The 18,991-nt window shown below is 38.4% G+C and overlaps 2 protein-coding genes across 3 annotated transcripts in view; one reads left to right on the plus strand and one right to left on the minus strand.

Annotated features, from left to right (window-relative positions):
• Positions 1-1,383: 1,383 nt before the first annotated feature.
• Positions 1,384-12,012, minus strand: DUS4L (dihydrouridine synthase 4 like). 2 transcript variants are annotated; one of them, XM_027639852.1, is made up of 7 exons: positions 11,893-12,012; positions 11,589-11,723; positions 11,225-11,346; positions 7,768-7,885; positions 6,201-6,323; positions 4,831-5,057; positions 1,384-3,347 (listed from the first exon to the last, which is right to left on the minus strand). In XM_027639852.1, the coding sequence occupies exons 2-7, from the start codon at positions 11,696-11,698 to the stop codon at positions 3,100-3,102; spliced, it is 948 nt and encodes a 315-aa protein (XP_027495653.1). In that variant the 5' UTR covers positions 11,699-11,723; positions 11,893-12,012; the 3' UTR covers positions 1,384-3,099. The 2 variants fall into 2 exon arrangements, with proteins under 2 accessions (XP_027495653.1, XP_027495652.1); XM_027639851.1 differs by having other exon boundaries at positions 11,757-11,988.
• Positions 12,004-18,991, plus strand: part of COG5 (component of oligomeric golgi complex 5) — a 180,216-nt gene continuing 173,228 nt past the window's right edge. The window contains exons 1-5 of the mRNA XM_027639840.1: positions 12,004-12,132; positions 12,927-13,066; positions 13,995-14,052; positions 17,012-17,066; positions 17,177-17,246. Coding sequence (XP_027495641.1) covers positions 12,078-12,132; positions 12,927-13,066; positions 13,995-14,052; positions 17,012-17,066; positions 17,177-17,246 — 378 coding nt within the window. The 5' untranslated portion in view covers positions 12,004-12,077. The remainder of the gene's footprint in view (positions 12,133-12,926; positions 13,067-13,994; positions 14,053-17,011; positions 17,067-17,176; positions 17,247-18,991) is intronic.

Below are 18,991 nucleotides of genomic sequence, written 5' to 3' on the forward strand. Positions count from 1 at the left end.
CGATACCTTTGCTTTAGTATTTTCTTCTTTTATCATCCAGGTGGCTGGTGTTGTCTGTCTAGGTGCCCCTACACAAGGAATACCTTCTTCTCCCACCAGTAAGGTGACAGAGTATTCAGAAGCAGAAATAGGAAATGCCTGTATATTAGCAGATGGTTAGAGGACTGAAATCAGACTAATTTACTGCTGAAACAATGGCATAGTTTAAACTTGTTCTATTCTACTTTGGCTCCTATGATAGCTGTCTCATCATCACACACTGCTTTTGCCCAACCATCAACCCAAGACAGAGAAGTGACCTAAGAAATGTAACAATAGGGAATAGAGAAAATGGGATTGTACAGTCTGTGTAAGGGAGCTGGGGTTATTTCAGCAGGGTAAAACTGCAAGAAAGTACAGCTGTTATGAGCATATGGCATTGTTGTGCAGGGTGGCTTAACATAAAGAGTGAGATCAGTTACAGGAGGCAAAGGTCCTAAATTAGGAAACAATGCTTTGTATCTTAGATTACTTGCGGAACAACTTTTAAAAATTTGAATATTAGAAAACAGGAAGACCGAGCACCTGGTGATGTTACAAGTAACACATACAAGAAAGGACTACATCTAGTGGCTTTAAACTGGAAATTAAGACTTTTTCCATGTTCATATTGTTTATAATGAGAAATATGACCATATCCTAAAACAACACTGGGAATTAAATAACTCCCATCTTTAGCAATTTATGTATATTTGAACAGTATTTTTGTTCAGAGCATGGCTTAAGACTTCAATTTTGCAGTTTATTCTATGGCAACACAGTGAAGTGTGTTCAGATACATGCAAAATTCACAAGGGAAGGCATACAATTCATTTCACCCTCAAAAAGGGATGATAAACATCCGTTGACTTTTATGATGCATAAAAGGCCAGATCAAGCACTCCTTAATTATAACCAATACTAACAGAAACCTAAGTCTTGTACTTCAGGCAGAAATCCCTGTGATTGATCTCACACAGGCACAACAACTGCTGCCTTCAAAATCATCAAGTATTCAGTTCCTAAATAGGTCAAGGTATTTCAAGTCCTCTAAAATTCAATTTTCCCACTAATAGAGGGAAAAAAAAAATTGTGTTGATTATAATAATTTTTTTTTCTCTGCTCCTTGTGGCTAATGGGACAGTTTGCAGCATGTAACAGTTGGTACCCAACATCATAAAAATCTTAAGAAAATGCTAACAAAAGGCTTAGTTAATACTTTCACAAGTCCTCTTCTACAATTCAGCTGTATAGTTTTACTTTTTAATTTGTGGCAGAAGGCTGGAGATATTTTAAGAATTGAGGAGAACTGAGCTGCACAATAATTGGATGAACTTGAGACTAGAAATTCGACAGCACAAAATACAAAGTCATGCAGTTGGGAAGTAAGAACTTTTTCTGTAAAACTGGAAGCTCATAATTTACATGATGAATATTAATTGAGGAAAAGTGAGACATTAGAAGAAGTATTATCTGCAGAAGATATTGCTGTGAGTTTACCTGGAATGTGATACAAATTTGTGCTCATCTAATGTCAAGAAAACATCAGAATCGAGATGAGTGAAAAAATAGTTGTCTGAAGGAGTGGAGACACTACCACAACAAAAAAAGTTGCACAGATTGTCTCAGTTAGCCTAGGAGAGCAAAGCACGTCTGTAGTTTTCCATTTATTAACACATCAGGAAGGTGATCGTATCAGAAGAGTTATCTAACTTAGCTGTCTTAAATAGTGAACTAGACTTGATGACTCAGGTCATGCCTTTCAAACTTTTATTCCTATGTCTAAATCAGACATATTCATAATGAAAAATAACCAGGTATTTTATGACATTGCATTAAAAAAATGAGAGAATTTAAGATATTTAAACTATTAAATTATTTGTGAGTAGCATCAAAAGCAACCTTCCCTCCTCAAGATTGTTGCATAATAAAAAAAAAAAATCACAATTGTATAAAACCCAAGTAATTTATTTAGAAAATTTGGAACTATTCACAATTATATTCATAGAACAATCACAGTCAAAAAAACTAGGCAATTTTTGGTATGAATTTTTGTGTAAACATATAAAGAAAACAAATTATTTGATTACAAGTAATTGTACTGCACAGTTTTGTGACATTTCCCTTGCAGAACAAATGCAGCTGGTGTGTAATGTTTATCATCCTGTTCTAATTTTCACTATTTCACTCCTGTACAGTGATTCAAAGCCAAGTGGCTGTCATGCTTTGATAAGCAACATGCCAGTGGGCAGAAAGGACTGCAAGAGCCCTACTGAGAGAATCTGTCAGCTTTTCTTTGACCTAAAAAAGTTCTGGTGTGGTAGATGGTAGGGATCTTGTATACAATTATAATACAGTAGACAAACAAAACTGAATTTAGTTAGATTGAACTCTCAAGTCTTGTGTTTTAATTTCAAGCTAGGTTTGTACTTAGTTTAAACTGCCTCTTCATTTTACTTTTTCCTTCCTTTCATCACTGTTTATCTATTCCATATTTCTTCTGCTATACCAAGTATGTAATTTTTCTAAGTTGTAAGTAAGTTTAGAAAGTTTTAGTCTGAAAAAGGAACATCTAATTTAAAAGAGGATTAGTATGCTGGGCTTCAAAGCATCACAGTCTTAAAGTTTGAAAATTTACTCAAATTTAAATTCAGCTTATGTCAGTTAAAGCAAAAACTTCTATAATTGCTCCCTTTGTATTCTTTTGGTCTGAAATTACCGGCATTATTTAGGAGGATTTTAGGAGGTTTCATGTAAGAAAGGCCCTAGTTTTGCAATAATATTGCTGTAAGCAATTGTCTGGTGAAAATTTAAATTACTGGAGCCTTACAATAATATACCCTCTATGTAGTAGTGCATTGTAAACCGAATTCCACATTTGTGGAATCTGGAATATTTTCTAGAGAGAAAAATGTACACATAAAAATACTAAAAAAATAAATTACCATCCTAATGATGTTATGCTGTGTTTAAAATACAATAGATAAATGTGACTAAGAAGTAAGAACCCAATTAAAACTTTAACAACGTATCAACAATTTCAAAATACAAGTTTACACAGAATTAAAATAGTTCCATTTATCACACACCATAATGGTCATTCAGGTAATCTAGTACTGCTGAGGTACTTGATAAAACATTAAAAACTTTTTTTTCTTGTTTTGAAGTTATCCGTTCCATCATGTACATTAAGTGGTGGTGGAAACATGTAAAAGGAGTTCCATGCTCAAGAGCAATGTCAACCCAGTCCTGGATGCACTTAAAAGGTGTCTCTTCGTATCCTGCAAACATAGCTGGATTTGCCAAGAGTCCTCTAGCCACCATTATACCTTCAAATTGGAAATTAAAGCAGTAAGTTACATTCTACTTTAAATTTTATGTTATATCTTCCTGTAGGTTTTGTATAGTGCCCCTGAGGACAACCACCCAAAGCTTACAGACAAGTAATTGGAGAACAATGGGGATTAGTATTACAGCTGTATGACAGAAATCCATTTAAAAAGGCAGGCCTCAGAGAATCTGCAACACCTATCAACACATTCCACATTCCAGAAATTTTGAAACAAAACACAGGACACAGAGCCCTTTCTTCCCTACTTTTGAAACTGCACTTAAAATAGTATTTTGTTTTTACTTGCTACACACATACAAGCCTGCCCTCATAACATAAAATCATGATAAACACGAATATGCTAAATTTAGGGGTTTTTTGTGCAACTCAAGTCTACTCATTGACCCAGAATCCTTCTTCCACTAAGAGCTCAATGGTTCAATTCAGTAAATATCAGGACTCTTGATCTGCAGTAAACCTTTCTGAACAAGACAACTGTAATCCCATATTGTCAGATAATTTCTATCCTAGTTTTTCTGTGATTAAGGGACTCTGTTTTCCTGCACTGTTGATATACAGTCACTTAGTATTTTCTTTAAAAATAAGATGATAAAAAATGAAAAATTTCTTTTGCCATTGTACATGACAGAAAAAAACTTAATACTTTATATTTTTGCTACTGAAGAAGGTCATCTGGACTATGAGAACGTTCCTGTGTGTGATGCATTTCCTTCCTGCTTTGTTTTGGGGGGAAAGCAGAACCACAGTTTGGTTCAACTAATTTTTGTTTTTGCTAATAAACCACAACAGTGTCAGCAGAAACCTTCCACATGAACTTTTCCTTCTACCACTGTTCTCTATCCTGTTGCTCTCTAGTTGAAATATATTAAGTATGTGGATACAGATCACCTCTTCAAAACATATACCAAATTTCCATATTGTCTTGAAACCACAGACGGTTGCAGGAATCTATTGTGACTAAGTAACTGCAGAACACAAATTTTACCACTGAAATTAGAGTGCAATGTCTCCTTGAAGCTAACCATCTCAACTGTTAAGTATCTGGCTTAACAGTATTTCTTTTTCCACTGTATTATTACTGCAAGAAATCTGCTCCCATGTTCAGGAAGTAGAGATTTCCAAGTGGAAGTTTACAGTCCTTTAAAAGATGATCAGTTCCATAAAGAGATGTAATGAGTGTCTGAAAGTCCCCCTGAACTCCACTACTGAATGATGAGATAGCATAATTTAGCAAAGAGCTTTTGTAATTTGCCTCAGAAATCATTATCTGTGGCTTTGAACAGCAGTGCTCTAGTGCTCTGATGATTACAAGTGATTCTGTTTATGAGCATCTAAAACATGCTCTTTCGTCTCCTCAAAGAGTGAAAATCACTCAACTCATGTCCTACTTACAGCCAAAATAAATACTTTGAAATCTGATTTGTACATTTACTTTGAAAATAGAGTATGTTCAATCTTACCATCTGCTTCTGTCAACTGATGAACATTTTCAGCATCTTTTAAAGTTTTAATGTCTCCATTAGCCACAACAGGTATAGACATGCTTTGTTTAATTGTTTTAATTGCATCATAATGTACAGGCTGATGCCTTTCTTCTATACTTCTCCCGTGTACTGTAATCCATGAAACTCCAGCTGCTTCAGCTTTTTGACACAGGTCAACTGTTCTTTTTAAGTCCTCATGGATCCTAAAATTCCAAGGAAAGCAGTGTGAGTAGTAGGTTACCCGGACTATAGAAAAAGCCTTCCTCCATAAGAAGTTACCACAGATTTGTATAAATCAGAGTATAAAGACAATATTATGTTGAAAGACAGTGTTTGGGGTTTTTTTAAGACATATGAGTTTAATGTATGGAAACTGCTATTTAATTTGGCATTTCCCAATTACATGACATCTCTGTAATATACATAGTAAATTTTATAGATTGAGAAGGGTACTCAAAATTCTAAAACAAACACCACAATTTTGCATATTCTGTGAAAAAAAAAATCCAACTTGTAATAGTTTCCTTTTCCCAAAGAACTGGAAACTGAGTTGAAACTTAACTGACCAATATGCAAAAACCATACAGGATATGTGGTGAAATAGTGAATCATGGAATGGTCATAGAATCATTGAATGGTTTGGGTTGGAAGTGGCCTTAAAGACTATCTAGTTCCAAGCCCCTTCCATGTTGCTCAGATCTCCATCCAACTGGGCCATGAACACTTTGAGGGACGAGTCATCCACAGCTTCTCTGGGCAGCCTGTTCCAGTACCTCGCCTTCCTCATAGTAAAGAATTTCTTCCTAATATCTAATCTAGACCTGCCCTCTTTCAGTTAGATGCCACTTCCCCTTGTCCTATCACTACGTGTTCTTGTACAAAGTTCTTCTCCAGCTCTCTTGCAGCCCCCTTTACGTACTGGAAGGTGCTCTAAGGTCTCCCTGGAGCCTTCTCTTCTCTGGACTGCACACAAAGCAATGCAAAACAAGTCTACAGAAGTTTAGAAACTGATGAACTGTGGAGAACAGCTCACAAAGTAAATTCTTGTAATGATACAGACTATGCATTGCTTTTCTTTTATGGAACCCTTTATCTTTTATCTTGTACTTTTATGGTGTTTGGATTGCAAGAAAACTCTAGCCTACAGCATTTTATCTGGGTAAGGAGTCAAAGGCTGTGCTAGTTCTGCTATCTAAGTTTGGGACTACTTGCCCCAGATAGTCACATGTCAGGAAATTACTATAAAGTGTAATAATACGTTAACAGAATATTATAACTATTACACTAAATTGTTTCTTTAAAAAAATAAAAAGGGTTCTTCCATATACCACTGAAGTTAGACCTACCTTATTTTAATAGACACTGAAAATTTAGCGTTGTCAATCTGATTTCGTACATGTCTCACCATATCTTTAACAAGTTCTGGTTTATTTATTAAGCAAGCACCATAACCTTCCGCCATGGCCCATCTTTAAAAGAAAAAGAACATTTGCATAATTTGAAAAAATGCAGATCAATTTCAGTCAAATACATCAAATTTCTTTCCTTATGACCTTCAGAAACCCATGTGGTTGAATAACAAGAGATAGTACTGGCTGTACATTGATTATTTGTTTGCAGTTTCATACCATTATTTAGATCCTGGTTCAGTCTGCATTGTGCTGTTAGAACTTTGGACAAGTTACTGATCTCTTTCAGTTCAATTTTCTGTCCAAAAAATGGACTCACAAAGAAGATAAATTAAAATTTAATCAACAATGGTTTAGATCATACATAAAATAAATAGTTTGGTGTTTCCCCTTCCATTTTCTTTTCCAGAAAATGACTTTGGATTGAAAAGGAAGATTTTTAAAGTGCAAGTGAGGATATTATTTCTATTCTCTCTCAACTGCAAAACACTATTTTAATTGGCAGGAAATAACCTTTGCTTCCAGTTAAGAGCAACAGTTTTTTTCTTAAATAGTTTTTTTTATAAAGGCACATGAAGTGCACAAACTTTTGTTATTTTCAAACTAATATGCAGAAGAAACAAAAGACTCAAATGTAAGCATATATTTTTGGCCTAAAAGGAAGTTATAGGTTGGCATACTTAATGGTAGTTAGCTTAGGAAAAAAACATACACTTCCATTCCGAAGTCCCAGATCTCTCCAGAAAAGATTTTTCTCAAATACTGTAATTTTAAGTCAAGACAACCTAATTAGAATAGAGAAATTAAGTATTTGTACCATATTATTATCTTTTAATTTCCTATCTTATTTTTCAGGTCTTCATTTAGAAAAACACTGCCTGACAAACGCGTAATAGATGATTCTTAATTGAACCAGTTAGCAAGGATCTTCATTTATTCATTACTACTCTGTTTCACTGTTAAGACAAGACCTTTATCAATTCAAGTGAGAAGCAGATCACTAATTCGCTATACTTATAAATCTACTACAAGATAGAAGAAATTGTTTTCTGCACTTCCTGAATAATGTAACCTGTATAATTTTATATCAGAGACTATCGTTCACTTGCAGAAGGTTGAGACATCGGGGACTTGCCTCATTGTTCTGGGAATTGCCACATCATTTCTCAAAACACTCTCCAAATTATTTGCAGCAAGCTCTTTTTGGTAATGCATATTTAACAGCTGTTGAGAAGGGATGGACACTTCACTTCTGAGCCAACACTGAGTATCTCAGAAATGAAAAAAGGCAAGTTGGTAAATAGACATGCTTTTCCCAGTCTCACCATGGCGACGGGCATCTCGGAACACTCAGAACAGTGTCTTGCCACATAGACATCTCTGACAGGTTAAAAAGCTGTTGTCTATTTTTAGGTTAAGACAGAAATTACCACAAAAATGAGGACCAGCATTCTTTAGTCTCAAATTATTTAATTGTATTTACCCATCTTTTTCAAAACTTTACCTCTGAGGACAACCACAGTTTAGGTCTATTCCATCTGCAAAAGGACAGACGATACGTGCAGCATCACACAAAACCTGTGCTTCTTTAGCAGCGAACTGAACAATCAGTGGATGATCACCTACTCCAATGAAAAGATATTCAGAGATTTAAAAATTCCCAGAAAATAAAAGGAAAAAATTCTAAGTTTTGAATTTTTTTTGTATAGTGAACAGCCTTCTGACCATAGTCCTGGGCAACCAGCTCTAGGTGACCCCGTGTGAGCTGGGGGGCTGGATAACATGACCCACAGAGGTCCTTCCAAACTTGACTGTTTTATGGTTCTGCAAGCCCCAGATCACAAATAAATAAAGGCAGCTTATTAGGTGATACTAAATGAGTATGTCTATTAAGAGAGGTAAAAATTCAGACAAATATATGTGCCCTACACAGCTGCTGGCTCAACATACACTTTTTCTGACTGCAACCAGTCAGTTGATTATCTTCCACAAAGACCCCCTATGAAACTACGTATTCTCTACATTTCAGCAGCCTTCATGTTTCCCCTCCTAGCCTGCCCCTTCTTGTCTGCATGCTGCTTGTTTGCTGTGCTGACATGGCTGTCTGTCTTGCCAGGTGGGAAACTTGCTTACAGAACCAAAACCCTTCGGAAAGGAGCTAAACCACCCACAAGCTTTGCCCTTCCTCATCTCATCCCATCTTTTACTCTTCTGTGCCAGCATGGCTGGTTTTTATCCACAGTGTGATAAGCAGAGTTGGAATGAGTGCACATGCACAGAAGCAGCTTCAGCAGCTTTGTCTCAAGTGAGAAACCAAAGTATCAGTGCTCCTCAGCTTGGGTCTGCTGAACTACTTCTGATTTACTAAGCCCCTGCAGAGAGCCAGATGGTCATTTGGAACATGCTCTCCTCTTTTACAGCTACTGCATTACATTAAAGGCATCTAAAAATACCTCAAGCAGTCTTAGCACTCACTTTCCGTATAAACAATTGCTGCAGTTAAGAAGAGGGGGGATATCTGAGCACTGATGGAAAGAGATGATCCAACAAATACACAGAGCAAGTGCACTTCTAGCAGTGAAGAGACCACAAGTGCTTCTGAAGATTTTTTTTTTGTTTTAGAGGAAAGTAAATAGTTCTTGAAGTAAGGGAGCTTAAGTCAGAAAGGCCAGCAGTACCTTCTCAATCAAGCTGAGACACTTCTAGGAGTTACCTAAAAATCCAGCAAGCAAAAAAAATCCCATGTGTATTTTCAAAACAGTGTCCATTTAATACAGTCCTGTAGCTGAAGATTTACATCGTTATAGCTAATATTTTGGAATAATCCCACACTCCTAGATTTTTTTTGTTGAGCATTAAGTGATAAACATACTGAGTCTAGCCATACAAAATTTTTTAGCAGCAGCCACAAAGAGCATGTATCTCTATCTGGGAAATACGTAACAGAGAAACATTAACCCAGAAGAAAACGGAAAACAGAAATTTCAAACATACTCCGCTAATTAGAAGACAAAATCCCCAAACAGCCAGCAAGTTAAACATAGAACCACAGAAAATGTATAAATGCTACTAATGTAAATACTATAATCTGGGCAAAGTATGAGGCAGAGTGTTTTAGAGGCCTATAAAATTAAGGCCAGCATGAAAGAAGGGAGAAGGGAAAAGATGTTGTTTACAACCCTTAAACATTTAATTCTGTACCCCTTGTTATCAGGTAGCAAAGGTACAGCATGTAGCTGTAAAGGAGAACTTCCTTTCCCTGTCCCTGCACCCCTCAGAATATACATTTTGGATCTGTGGAACTTCAATGCCACCAGACTTCAAGTAGATCATTAGTGTAACTAAATTTGGAGGGGACCAACTAGTAACTGTGGACCTTTGAGCCATATATGCTGTCAATTATGTTCTGACATAATTTGAAGTTCACTTCTACTAATAAGAGTGTCTACCTGTGTTTCCCCATGTGACTTTTCTCTGTAACTGCTCTATTCTATTTGAATAATGCACCATAGTAGTCAATGCATTTCAAATAGTGAAAGGTACTTCCCCTATTGCATATACTTATGAAACCACAAATTCTGTGGTCTGAATAGATTAAATCATCACGCTTCACAGATCCTACATGCCGATCTTATTAGCCCATTAGCAGCACTCTTCATTCTTCGTTGCAGCTTATACTGGTTCATTCCTTGTTATACTGTTCTACTGCAGCCACTTCACGTCAGCAGATCTTGTGCTTTACAGCCATAACACTCTACAACTTATACTCCTTATTTCTGTATGTGTTCTGGTTATGTTTCATTACCATGCCTGAAGCTTTGCTTCTCCCCATTGACCCCAGCCATGCTTCAACTTCCCAGTCTTTGTGCCTTCTTGCTCTCAACATCTCAAGTTGTCCATCAACAACCCCTTCCACTTTCCACTCCAGCTAATATGAAACCCTGCTTCTTTTATAAAACCTTGGTTCCACCATATCAATGTCTGGTCTATTAATTTTTTTGCCTTTAGCAACACTCTTGATTTTGCTATAGACCAAAAAGTTTTTCCCAGCAATGAGTTAAATGTTTGTAACTAAAACACACCTGAAACAATTGCTGGGAAAAGAACCTTGCTGCCATCTTGTACTTGGTCTGGAGTTGATCTTCAAATTTATTTAAAGTTTGTTTATAGCAGCGTGTGTGGTGCTGCAGTTTGGATTTTGTGACAAAACCAGTGTTGATAATTCACAAACTGTTTTGGCGATTGCTGCAAAGTACTTGCATAGTGCCAAACCTTTCTCCTTTTCTCACTCTGCCTTCCCCTGCCCCCAGCAAACAGACTGGAATGGGGAAGAAGTTTGTAGTGGACACAGCTATGACAGCTGACCCAAACTGGCACAAGGAATATTCTATGCTGTAAAACATCAAGCTCAGCAACAAAACTGGAGTGGTACGGGAAGAAGAAAGTGGGTTGGGACATGGAATTTGTGTTCCAAGGTGGCTGTTGCTTTGAGACTGGCTGGGCATGGGTCTGCCAGTAGAAAGTGACTGCCTTTGCATCACTTGTTTTTTTTTCCCTCTTTCTTTCCTTCACATATGAAGCTGCCTTTATCTTGACTCATGATTTTTTCCTGTATTTGCTCTTCCTAATATCCCCCTGTGCTGTTGGGAGGATAGAGGAGGAATGAGGGAGCAGCTGTGTGGGTGCACGGCTGCTGGGCAGCTATGTGTGGTCAACCTATCATGGATCTACGTCAGTTTGGAGGCCTTGATTTCAGGTGGAGCCAAGGTTTTCCACTATTTCATTTGACCTACTATCACTGGATTGTGCTTACTCTCACCTAGAATTTTTACAATCAACAAGACACAGTATACCAAATCTGTTAACAGATGTCAAGTTGTGACAGACTTCATACACTTGGCCGATTTGGCTTATCACCACTTAAAAAAGTCTGACAAGGCAATGGTTTATTAAAGAAATACCTTTGTTTGTTGTGAATTCGCTGTCTCTTGCTTTTGCAGATCTCACAAAATCTGCTGCCACTATCATCGGTGTGTAACACAAATCGCAACTGTATTTCCTAACCAAGGTTCTGAAAGCCAACCTGCAGACATAAGAAAATTAGGAAGTAAATTGTAAAGGCATTTTTCTGATGAGCTGTTCTAAAATGCTGTTGACATGCAGTACCGTGGGGGTGTTCAGTTATAATCGTAAAATAAAACATGTCCCATGTCTACCGGTTTTAAATAATTAAAAAAAAAAAAGATAATCACACTTGTTTTTACAGTCAAGATAAACTTCCTCAGAGAAAATACACTGAAATCAGCTGACATGACAGCTACTTACTTTGAATAGCGGACCATGGGGGCACATATCTTCACAACTTGCCCAGAACGAAACAAATCCATGGGATCTTTTCGTCGGCATTCTTTAGCTTCTGTGATGTCACCAATCATGTATAATTAACAGTCCTTTCGGCATCTGGAAAAACAAACAGCGTTTGAAACTCGGCATCTGGAAAAACAAACAGCGTTTGAAACGTAAGTAATTCAGTCGCTTCTCACAGGCCGTGCTGCAAACATCACTCTTTGTACTGTGACAGAAAAAAAAAAAAGCGTTCCGGTGAAGCGTCCCGCAGGACGTCGCTCACTTGCACGGCGTCAGGAAAAGGAACTCCCTCGGCAGCCGAGGCCCCGCCGTGTTCCGGCTCCCGCGCCGCTCCCGCCGGGATCACCACGTGCCGCCGCCGCCGCCCGCCCGCTCCGTCGCGCGCCTTCGCCATCATCGCCGCGCGCCGCGTCCCGGGAGTGACGCGCGGGCTCCGGCACCGCCAGCATGGAGGAGGCGGGGGCGGCCCCGGCCCCGGCCCTCGCCGAGCTGCGGGCGGATGGTGAGGCGCGGGCTGCGGGCGGCAGTGCCGGGCACAGCCCCCGACGGCCGCACCGCCCGCGGCGGCCCGGGGAAGACGAAGGGTCCTCGGCGAGGGCGGTGTCGGGCCGGGCGGGTGGAGCCCCGGGAGGGGCGGGCAGGGAACCCTCGCGTTCTGGAGTCTCGGAAAGTTTGGGTGGTGGGGAGAGAGCGGCGGGCGACGTTCCGGGTGAAGCGGCCCCAAAGGGAAGGAGTGCAGTGGAAGGAGAGGCGAGGGTGCTTGATGGAATTTGTAGTCGGTGTCTGGGAACCCGGGTCTTGCTTGATCCACAGTCGTCATTGCAGTATCATTTCTTCATGGTTTTATAAACTCACGCTGTTGTGAGAGTCCGGTATGATTTCATGAAGTTGTGCCTTGTGCCACGTGTCACTTCCTTGGAGGTGACTGGCGTGTGTTTGGTTATGGGTACAAGCTCAACAGCCTCACCCTGATTAATACTGTAAAGTTTGAAAAAGAAGATACTGACACTTTTTAGTATTTTCCACTCGAGGTTGTCGGCAGTAAAGGAACAGGAGTCTTTACCACCATTTACAAAAAAAACCCAAAAAACAAACCCAACCTCCGACCTCATTTATTGGCTCCAAACCTGTTTCTCTTGGTTGTGGTGCCTTCTCACGTTTGTATTATGTGATGAAGACAACATACACTGTGAAGTCGGAGGAATTGAGGGTCAGATAGCTAACTGTACATTCTAGGTCGATAAATATTATTTAACCGTTCTGATGCATGAATATAAAGTCTAAATCTTTTTTCAGAATGTTATGCTGACTTCTTCAGAGAAGACTTTGATGTGAAAGCTTACACTTCCCAGTCTATCCACCAGGCTGTGATAGCTGAGCAACTGGCAAAACTTGCGCAAGGTATTAGTCAGTTGGATAAAGAGCTGCATTTACAAGTAAGTTTAAAGCATACCTGTTACTCTGGGGTGATTGATATAAAATATTCAAAAATTTAGTAATCTTGTGATCTTGTAAGTTCTGAAATTGCCCACTCTGCTCTGCAAGTAGTAACTAAAAGTACAACTTCCAGCTAAACTATCAGTGATTCTGAAAACTCAGTTAAGCCCACGCCTTCTATCAAGAAACTACATACAGTTTCAGTTGCTGTAGTCTGTATACTGAGATACATATCTGCAGTCTCTCTGTGTGCTACTCTTCCTTGCAAGAATGTTCTTTGAGTCTTTCCAAATGATCATGTCAACTAACAGATGTTTTGGAATGACATTGTGAGCAAATAGGGAGAACTTGCACCCTTTCATCCTCTGCTGGAAAGTAGCTAGGCGAATATAAAACCTATGTTAACACACCTCTACACCTTTAGAAAGACTTTTGAGTTTTGATAGTAGAAGACATTTTCTGTGTGGAAACTATGAATCCACAGTGGACCTTGCAATGGGTTTGTGTGTAGTTTCATAACCTGCTTCCTGCCTACCCCTGCTGGCCAGTTCTTTGGGAACTAGTTTCTAAATGTCATAAATAGAAAGAAAAAAGTGAATATACGTTATTGTTGTGTGATTAGTAAGTTCACATTTACAATTACATATGAAGATGTGTTGAAATGTGATTGCTCTGTTGGCTTTAATTAAGTTGTCGGGTACGCTGATCCTCTTCTTGTTCTGAGCTTGCTGCTTTTGTGAATTAAAACCCTTGTGTTCTGAAAACCCCTTCATCTTTAAGATGTACCTGCTTTTTTCTGTGTGTGCCTAATATAGGGATGGTGATACTTAAATACTTAAAGTAGGAATGATGACGATATATTTAATCCTCTTTCTAAGTGCATGGCCCCATTTTTCTCTGTTGATCTCTGTTTTCCGTTTTTTTAAGGTTGTTGCAAGACATGAAGATCTATTGGCCCAAGCAACTGGAATTGAATCCCTGGAAGGTAAATACTGTTACATTATCCTTGCTATTCCTACAGTGCAGGAAGCATTTTTAGAATCTGTGCAGGGAATATCATTCACTGCCAACTTTGGCCCCTCATGTTGAGGCTAGAGATCTGACTTCTGAGAAATAGCATGTGGCAGCTTTTTTTTTGATGTCAGTAGATGGAGCTCGAGGGAGAAAGAAGATTTGGCTGATACTTATCTGTAGTAACTGCTTCACAGGAAAATGTATTTCAGTAATTAGTTCTGAGGAACTTTAGCAATCAAGCCTTTTTTGGCCTTTTAAAATACTTTCCTAAATAAGCCTAATTTTGTTGCAACATTGGCAGATATCTGTTGTCGTAAGCACCACTTTATGTTGCATATGCATGTGATGCATAGTTTGCATATCTTAACCAAAGAGGCTTTAACACATAATCTAAACTGTGTTGAGATATTTTTTCCTTATAAGGGGCTACTAAGTTAGATACATACCTTTGTTTTATTCCACTGTTTTGAGATCTAATTTTGAACGTAAACTGCTGACTTTCAAAGACCTTACTTAGGAGCCACTGAATCTGTATAGAAAATGGTTGCAATATATTGGTCTCGTGCCAGGAGCTCATTAAACCTGCCATTCTGCTCTTTATCTCTTGCTGGGAGCTTCATATGGTTTTGTTCTGTTCTGGGGTTTTTTTTGTGCAGACAGATACTTACCTGTATGAAATGCTGAACTGCATATCCTGTCAGGTCCAAGCATATCCCCTTTTCCCCTTCCATTTTGTAACTTGCTAAGTAATTTATCTTTGTTCCTTTTTTTGCTTTCAGGTTTTGGCATAACCAGAGTTTTTGGTTACTGACAGTTATAGTATATCCTTAGCCTTTGGAACTTCTTGGATACAGTATTTGATTGTCAGCATTTGCCTATAGCTGTAAAATTAAACAGGTGGCTATTTAATCTAGCAATGGTAGCTCCTGAATAACTTTTCAAACAGTTGGAGAATCAAGCATAGAACTCTGAAATATGTGTTCATTCTCCAAATAAAAAGTAGATAGAAATCTGTAGTAAATCTTGTGATTGATAAATACTGTTCAGTCACGATCTTCAACAATTTATGCTCAGTGAAATTGTGTTTTCTGAAATTATGGTTGTATCTGAAGGCATTCTTTCCTAAAATTGCTCTGAGGAAAGAACGATGTACTTCAAAACAAGTATTCAGTTAGACAAGTTTTCTGTAAGGCAGATGTGGTAAATAATACATGTTTTACAATAATAAACCCAAGTAAAATAAAATCCAATTCACCTAAAATTTGTTGAAATTAATCCATTTACTTAGGGTTATGTTCTTAAAGGAAACACTGAGTCAATCTTAATGAGAAAAGAAAATGTGGATATCAATGGATTTTTTAATTGTGAAGTTAGAAATGCGTAGCTTTTGGTATGTTTGTCAAGAAAGTTAGCAATTGAAGATCATGGAGCTAATTTACAGCAAGCATACTCATTTGGTTATATGAAAGTGAATCTCATTAAATGTTTCAAATTGATACACCCAGCTTGTAGAGTCCTTTCTTTTTCTGGCTTGCCCACTTTTTTAATGGTACACTGATCTGGAATACATATTCTTCTCTGTCTAGTGGTAGTTCTATAGGTATCTTGAGCTGCTTGTTATCTTAAGATAGGCTAAATGATATCATCCTGTATCTTCCACAGCTGATGGAGAAGGTAGATTGCCTTTTCACCCATCCTTATTCTGCCCTCTGGGAAGAGGCCTGCTGTATGCTTGACAGCAATATCACAGCCATAGGTGCAGCAATGTTGTGCCGCTGGCCCCTCCCCCGTTATTGCAAAGTAGAGTAGAAAATGCAGCCTATTTTGCCAACTTTTCACTATATCTCATATCTTCATCCTCTGATGTGGGAGAATTGCATGCTGGCCATTCCATGTATAAATGCCAGAGAACCCATGAGTCTGTTGCTAAACCAAGTTAATAATTCTGAAATAGGGAGAAGATGGAAATTTACGTATTTATACAAAGTAAGTGAGGTATAGCCACAGTACAGGACAACCTGAATGTAGCTATTAGCAGTAGTTTTGTTTGTCTTCCATCTTACTGTATCATGCTGCAGTTTTACCTAATTTACTGATGACGTGCTTGCAAACAGGGCTCTACGAAAATGTAGTAAGTTTGAGTATGCTAACAATAACTGGAACAAAAATAATTTCATAGGCCTGGGTTTGTGTAACTTAATTAAATTTTCAGCAGGCTGATTCTGTATTGCAAAAATGACTGCTATCCTTGACTACTTTGTTTGCAATTTAACAAGAAAAAACAAACATGCTTGTTGGCTTTCCTTGTGCTGCTCTGCCAAACTAATCTGGAATAAACATGATTAGGGTAGTTTGCTCTGTTTGTAATCTAAATTAGATGACCTTACAGTGACATTGATACCTTACTTTTTGCTAAAGATGCTTATGCACAGGAAGAAAACCTTAAAGGAGAATTTTTTATTTTCTCAGTCCTCTTTGTCCATCAGTTTCTCTGAACCATCTAGTCACTATGTCAAATAAATAGTGTTAAATGGGTTGTGCCATTTTTGTATATCATTTTCAGGTGTTTGTACCAGGTTTTATACCTTTGAACCACAGCCCTGATCATCATTCTTTTAGAAAGTAACATCCCCTAAATGTTATTTGAAACTTCACAAGTGATGGATTTCAGAATAATATTTCTTCAGTATATTTCTTCTTTATATTCTCTACCAATAAATTTTCCATAACATTCAATAAGTGACCTATTACCTGCTCAGTTTATTCCCTAATATGCTGCATTAGTTTGTATGAATGCTTTGTTGTCAAGGGGGAAACTGTTTTGATTTTTTTTTTATGCTGTGGTAGTCTGCAGTAGTTACTATGATCTGAAGAAAAACTCCTTGTAATTGATGAGTGTTCCATGTAAAAAAATCTACTTTATTTTGCAGGTGTCCTCCAAATGATGCAAACTAGAATTGGTGCTCTACAAAGTACTGTTGATAGGTATGATGTTGATGATGCCATTCCTTCTGTGATTAGAAAGTATAAATTCTTATGTTCTATAATGCTGTTTATTAATCCTCTTATAAATAAATTTCTCTTCTTATTTCTAGAATTAGAGTCAAAATTGTTGACCCCTACAACAAAATAGTGTCTCGCACAGCTCAGCTAGCAAAACTTCAAGTAAGTTGCATTAAAAACATATTTTAAAAAAACCTTTTTGAACCTGTGTTATTTCACAATTGTCACACATGAGTGGTCTTTTTCTACTCCAGTAACCTGTAGTTTGTTGTCAGTATTTCTCAGTGAAAATCAGTATTTGTGTCTCTTCATGAGCTGCTGAGAGGTGCTTTATATTGCAAAGTAGGAAAATGACCTTTGCAGTAGCTTAAGTGAGAGATGGAGGGAAGGATTATCTGAGTACAGATTAATTAAATTCTCATTACTGCTTGTGTAATTTTGGTATTTAATGTTATGGTGCTGTTGTGTAGAAGATGCTTTTAGCCCCTAAGTTAATGCGAGCTTGGCTGCAGTTTAGTAAAGAGTTTGGGAATGAATTCTTGCCAAATAGCAGGGATGCAACTTAAGGAGTTGCTTGTGGTTGTGGAGTTTTGTAAGCCCGCATTCTTAGTTGTCCTTGTCATTTAAATAAGTGGAGTCTACAGGGGAATGTAGATTGCTGTTAGAGGATAGCAGTGGGACAGAGCTTATCACAATCATGGTGAGATAAGTGTCAAACACTTCCATGGATAATTTTATAACAGTTGAAAACTATTCTGTAGATCTTTAGGAGTCATGTGTCTGTATTCTGTTAAGTTTATGGTTTGAAAAGCAACACGACTCCAACCCCACAAGTGTTTAGTGAGTTATTGTTTGAACTATTTGTCTTTGCAAGTTTACCTTAGATTCGCAGAACTAGGAACTTACCTTTTAGTAGCTGAATTTTGAGCTGTGGATGTACACTCAAGTAGATTGCCATCTGCAAGTGACTGCTGTTGTTGAGTAGATTAAGCTGCAGACTTATGCAGTTTCTAGTTTGGGGGCTGGTGGAGCAGCTGCACAGCTCTCTTGGCTGAACTGCTCTTTTCTACATCCATTTCAGTAGCAGTGAAGTTCAGCAGGAAGCTTTTAACACTCTGTTCAGGCCACTTATCCTGCTGTTTTCAGTTCCAGCTGTTACAGTTTTTGTCACTGGGTAAAATTCCGTGACTTCCATATGGTAGTTTAGGTGCAGATTTTTGTTGTTCTCTGATGTATGTTGAATATGTGGAAAAGGTTGTGGGAATTTGGGGCTAAAGATGAAACTAATTTCTGCCCTGCCCTTACACAAAGTCAAGCTGCAGAAGGATGTCTGAGAAGAATGAGTTCCTCAGCTTAGGAAATGTTTCTTGGGTGCTCTTTGCTTTCTCTTGGCTGTAGCAGGGTTACATGGGTTTTCCTGTGGTGTGAAAGCAGCATCCATCTGGGGTCAGCATTACTCAGGCTGTGCCAGGGGATTTGTAATATCTGGCTTTTCTTGCTGTAAGTCAGAAGCCTGCTAGTCTATCCTTCCTAGCATTCAAATCCACTTGGATGGGTACCTCAGTGTAAAGAGGAATGATGATTCCAGCTTTTCTGCCAGTGAGAGTCCATCCTCAGCATGAGAGCAGCTCTCCCTTCCTTATGTTGGCAGATACGGAGCGAGTACTTTATGTTGTGCTACACTGCAGGTCAGGACACCTAAATTATGACATGAAGCTGGACTTATGGAGAGCTGAGTCAATAGGAAATTTCAGCTCTCCTGCTTCCCCAAGATGCAGTCCTGTGGTGTCCTTTACCTGTCTGACTCATTTGTTGAGGATGGGAGAGGAACAGCCCAGGAGACAGTTTGCTTCCTGGCAGTGACAGGGCTTAGGACATGAAATTGCTTCTAAATGCAAGACTTGTAG

Source organism: Corapipo altera, unplaced genomic scaffold, assembly GCF_003945725.1.
Source record: "Corapipo altera isolate COAL_440 unplaced genomic scaffold, ASM394572v1 1b, whole genome shotgun sequence".
NCBI lineage: Eukaryota > Metazoa > Chordata > Aves > Passeriformes > Pipridae > Corapipo > Corapipo altera.

Excerpts from the sequence above, each read along its gene's own strand:
- DUS4L (XM_027639852.1), bottom strand. The coding sequence starts at position 11,698 with ATGATTGGTGACATCACAGAAGCTAAAGAATGCCGACGAAAAGATCCC. Across the intron at positions 7,886-11,224 it reads CGAATTCACAACAAACAAAG|GTGATCATCCACTGATTGTT; the intron begins GTATTTCTTTAA and ends TCATTGGAGTAG. Across the intron at positions 6,324-7,767 it reads AACTGTGGTTGTCCTCAGAG|ATGGGCCATGGCGGAAGGTT; the intron begins GTAAAGTTTTGA and ends TTTCTTTTAAAG.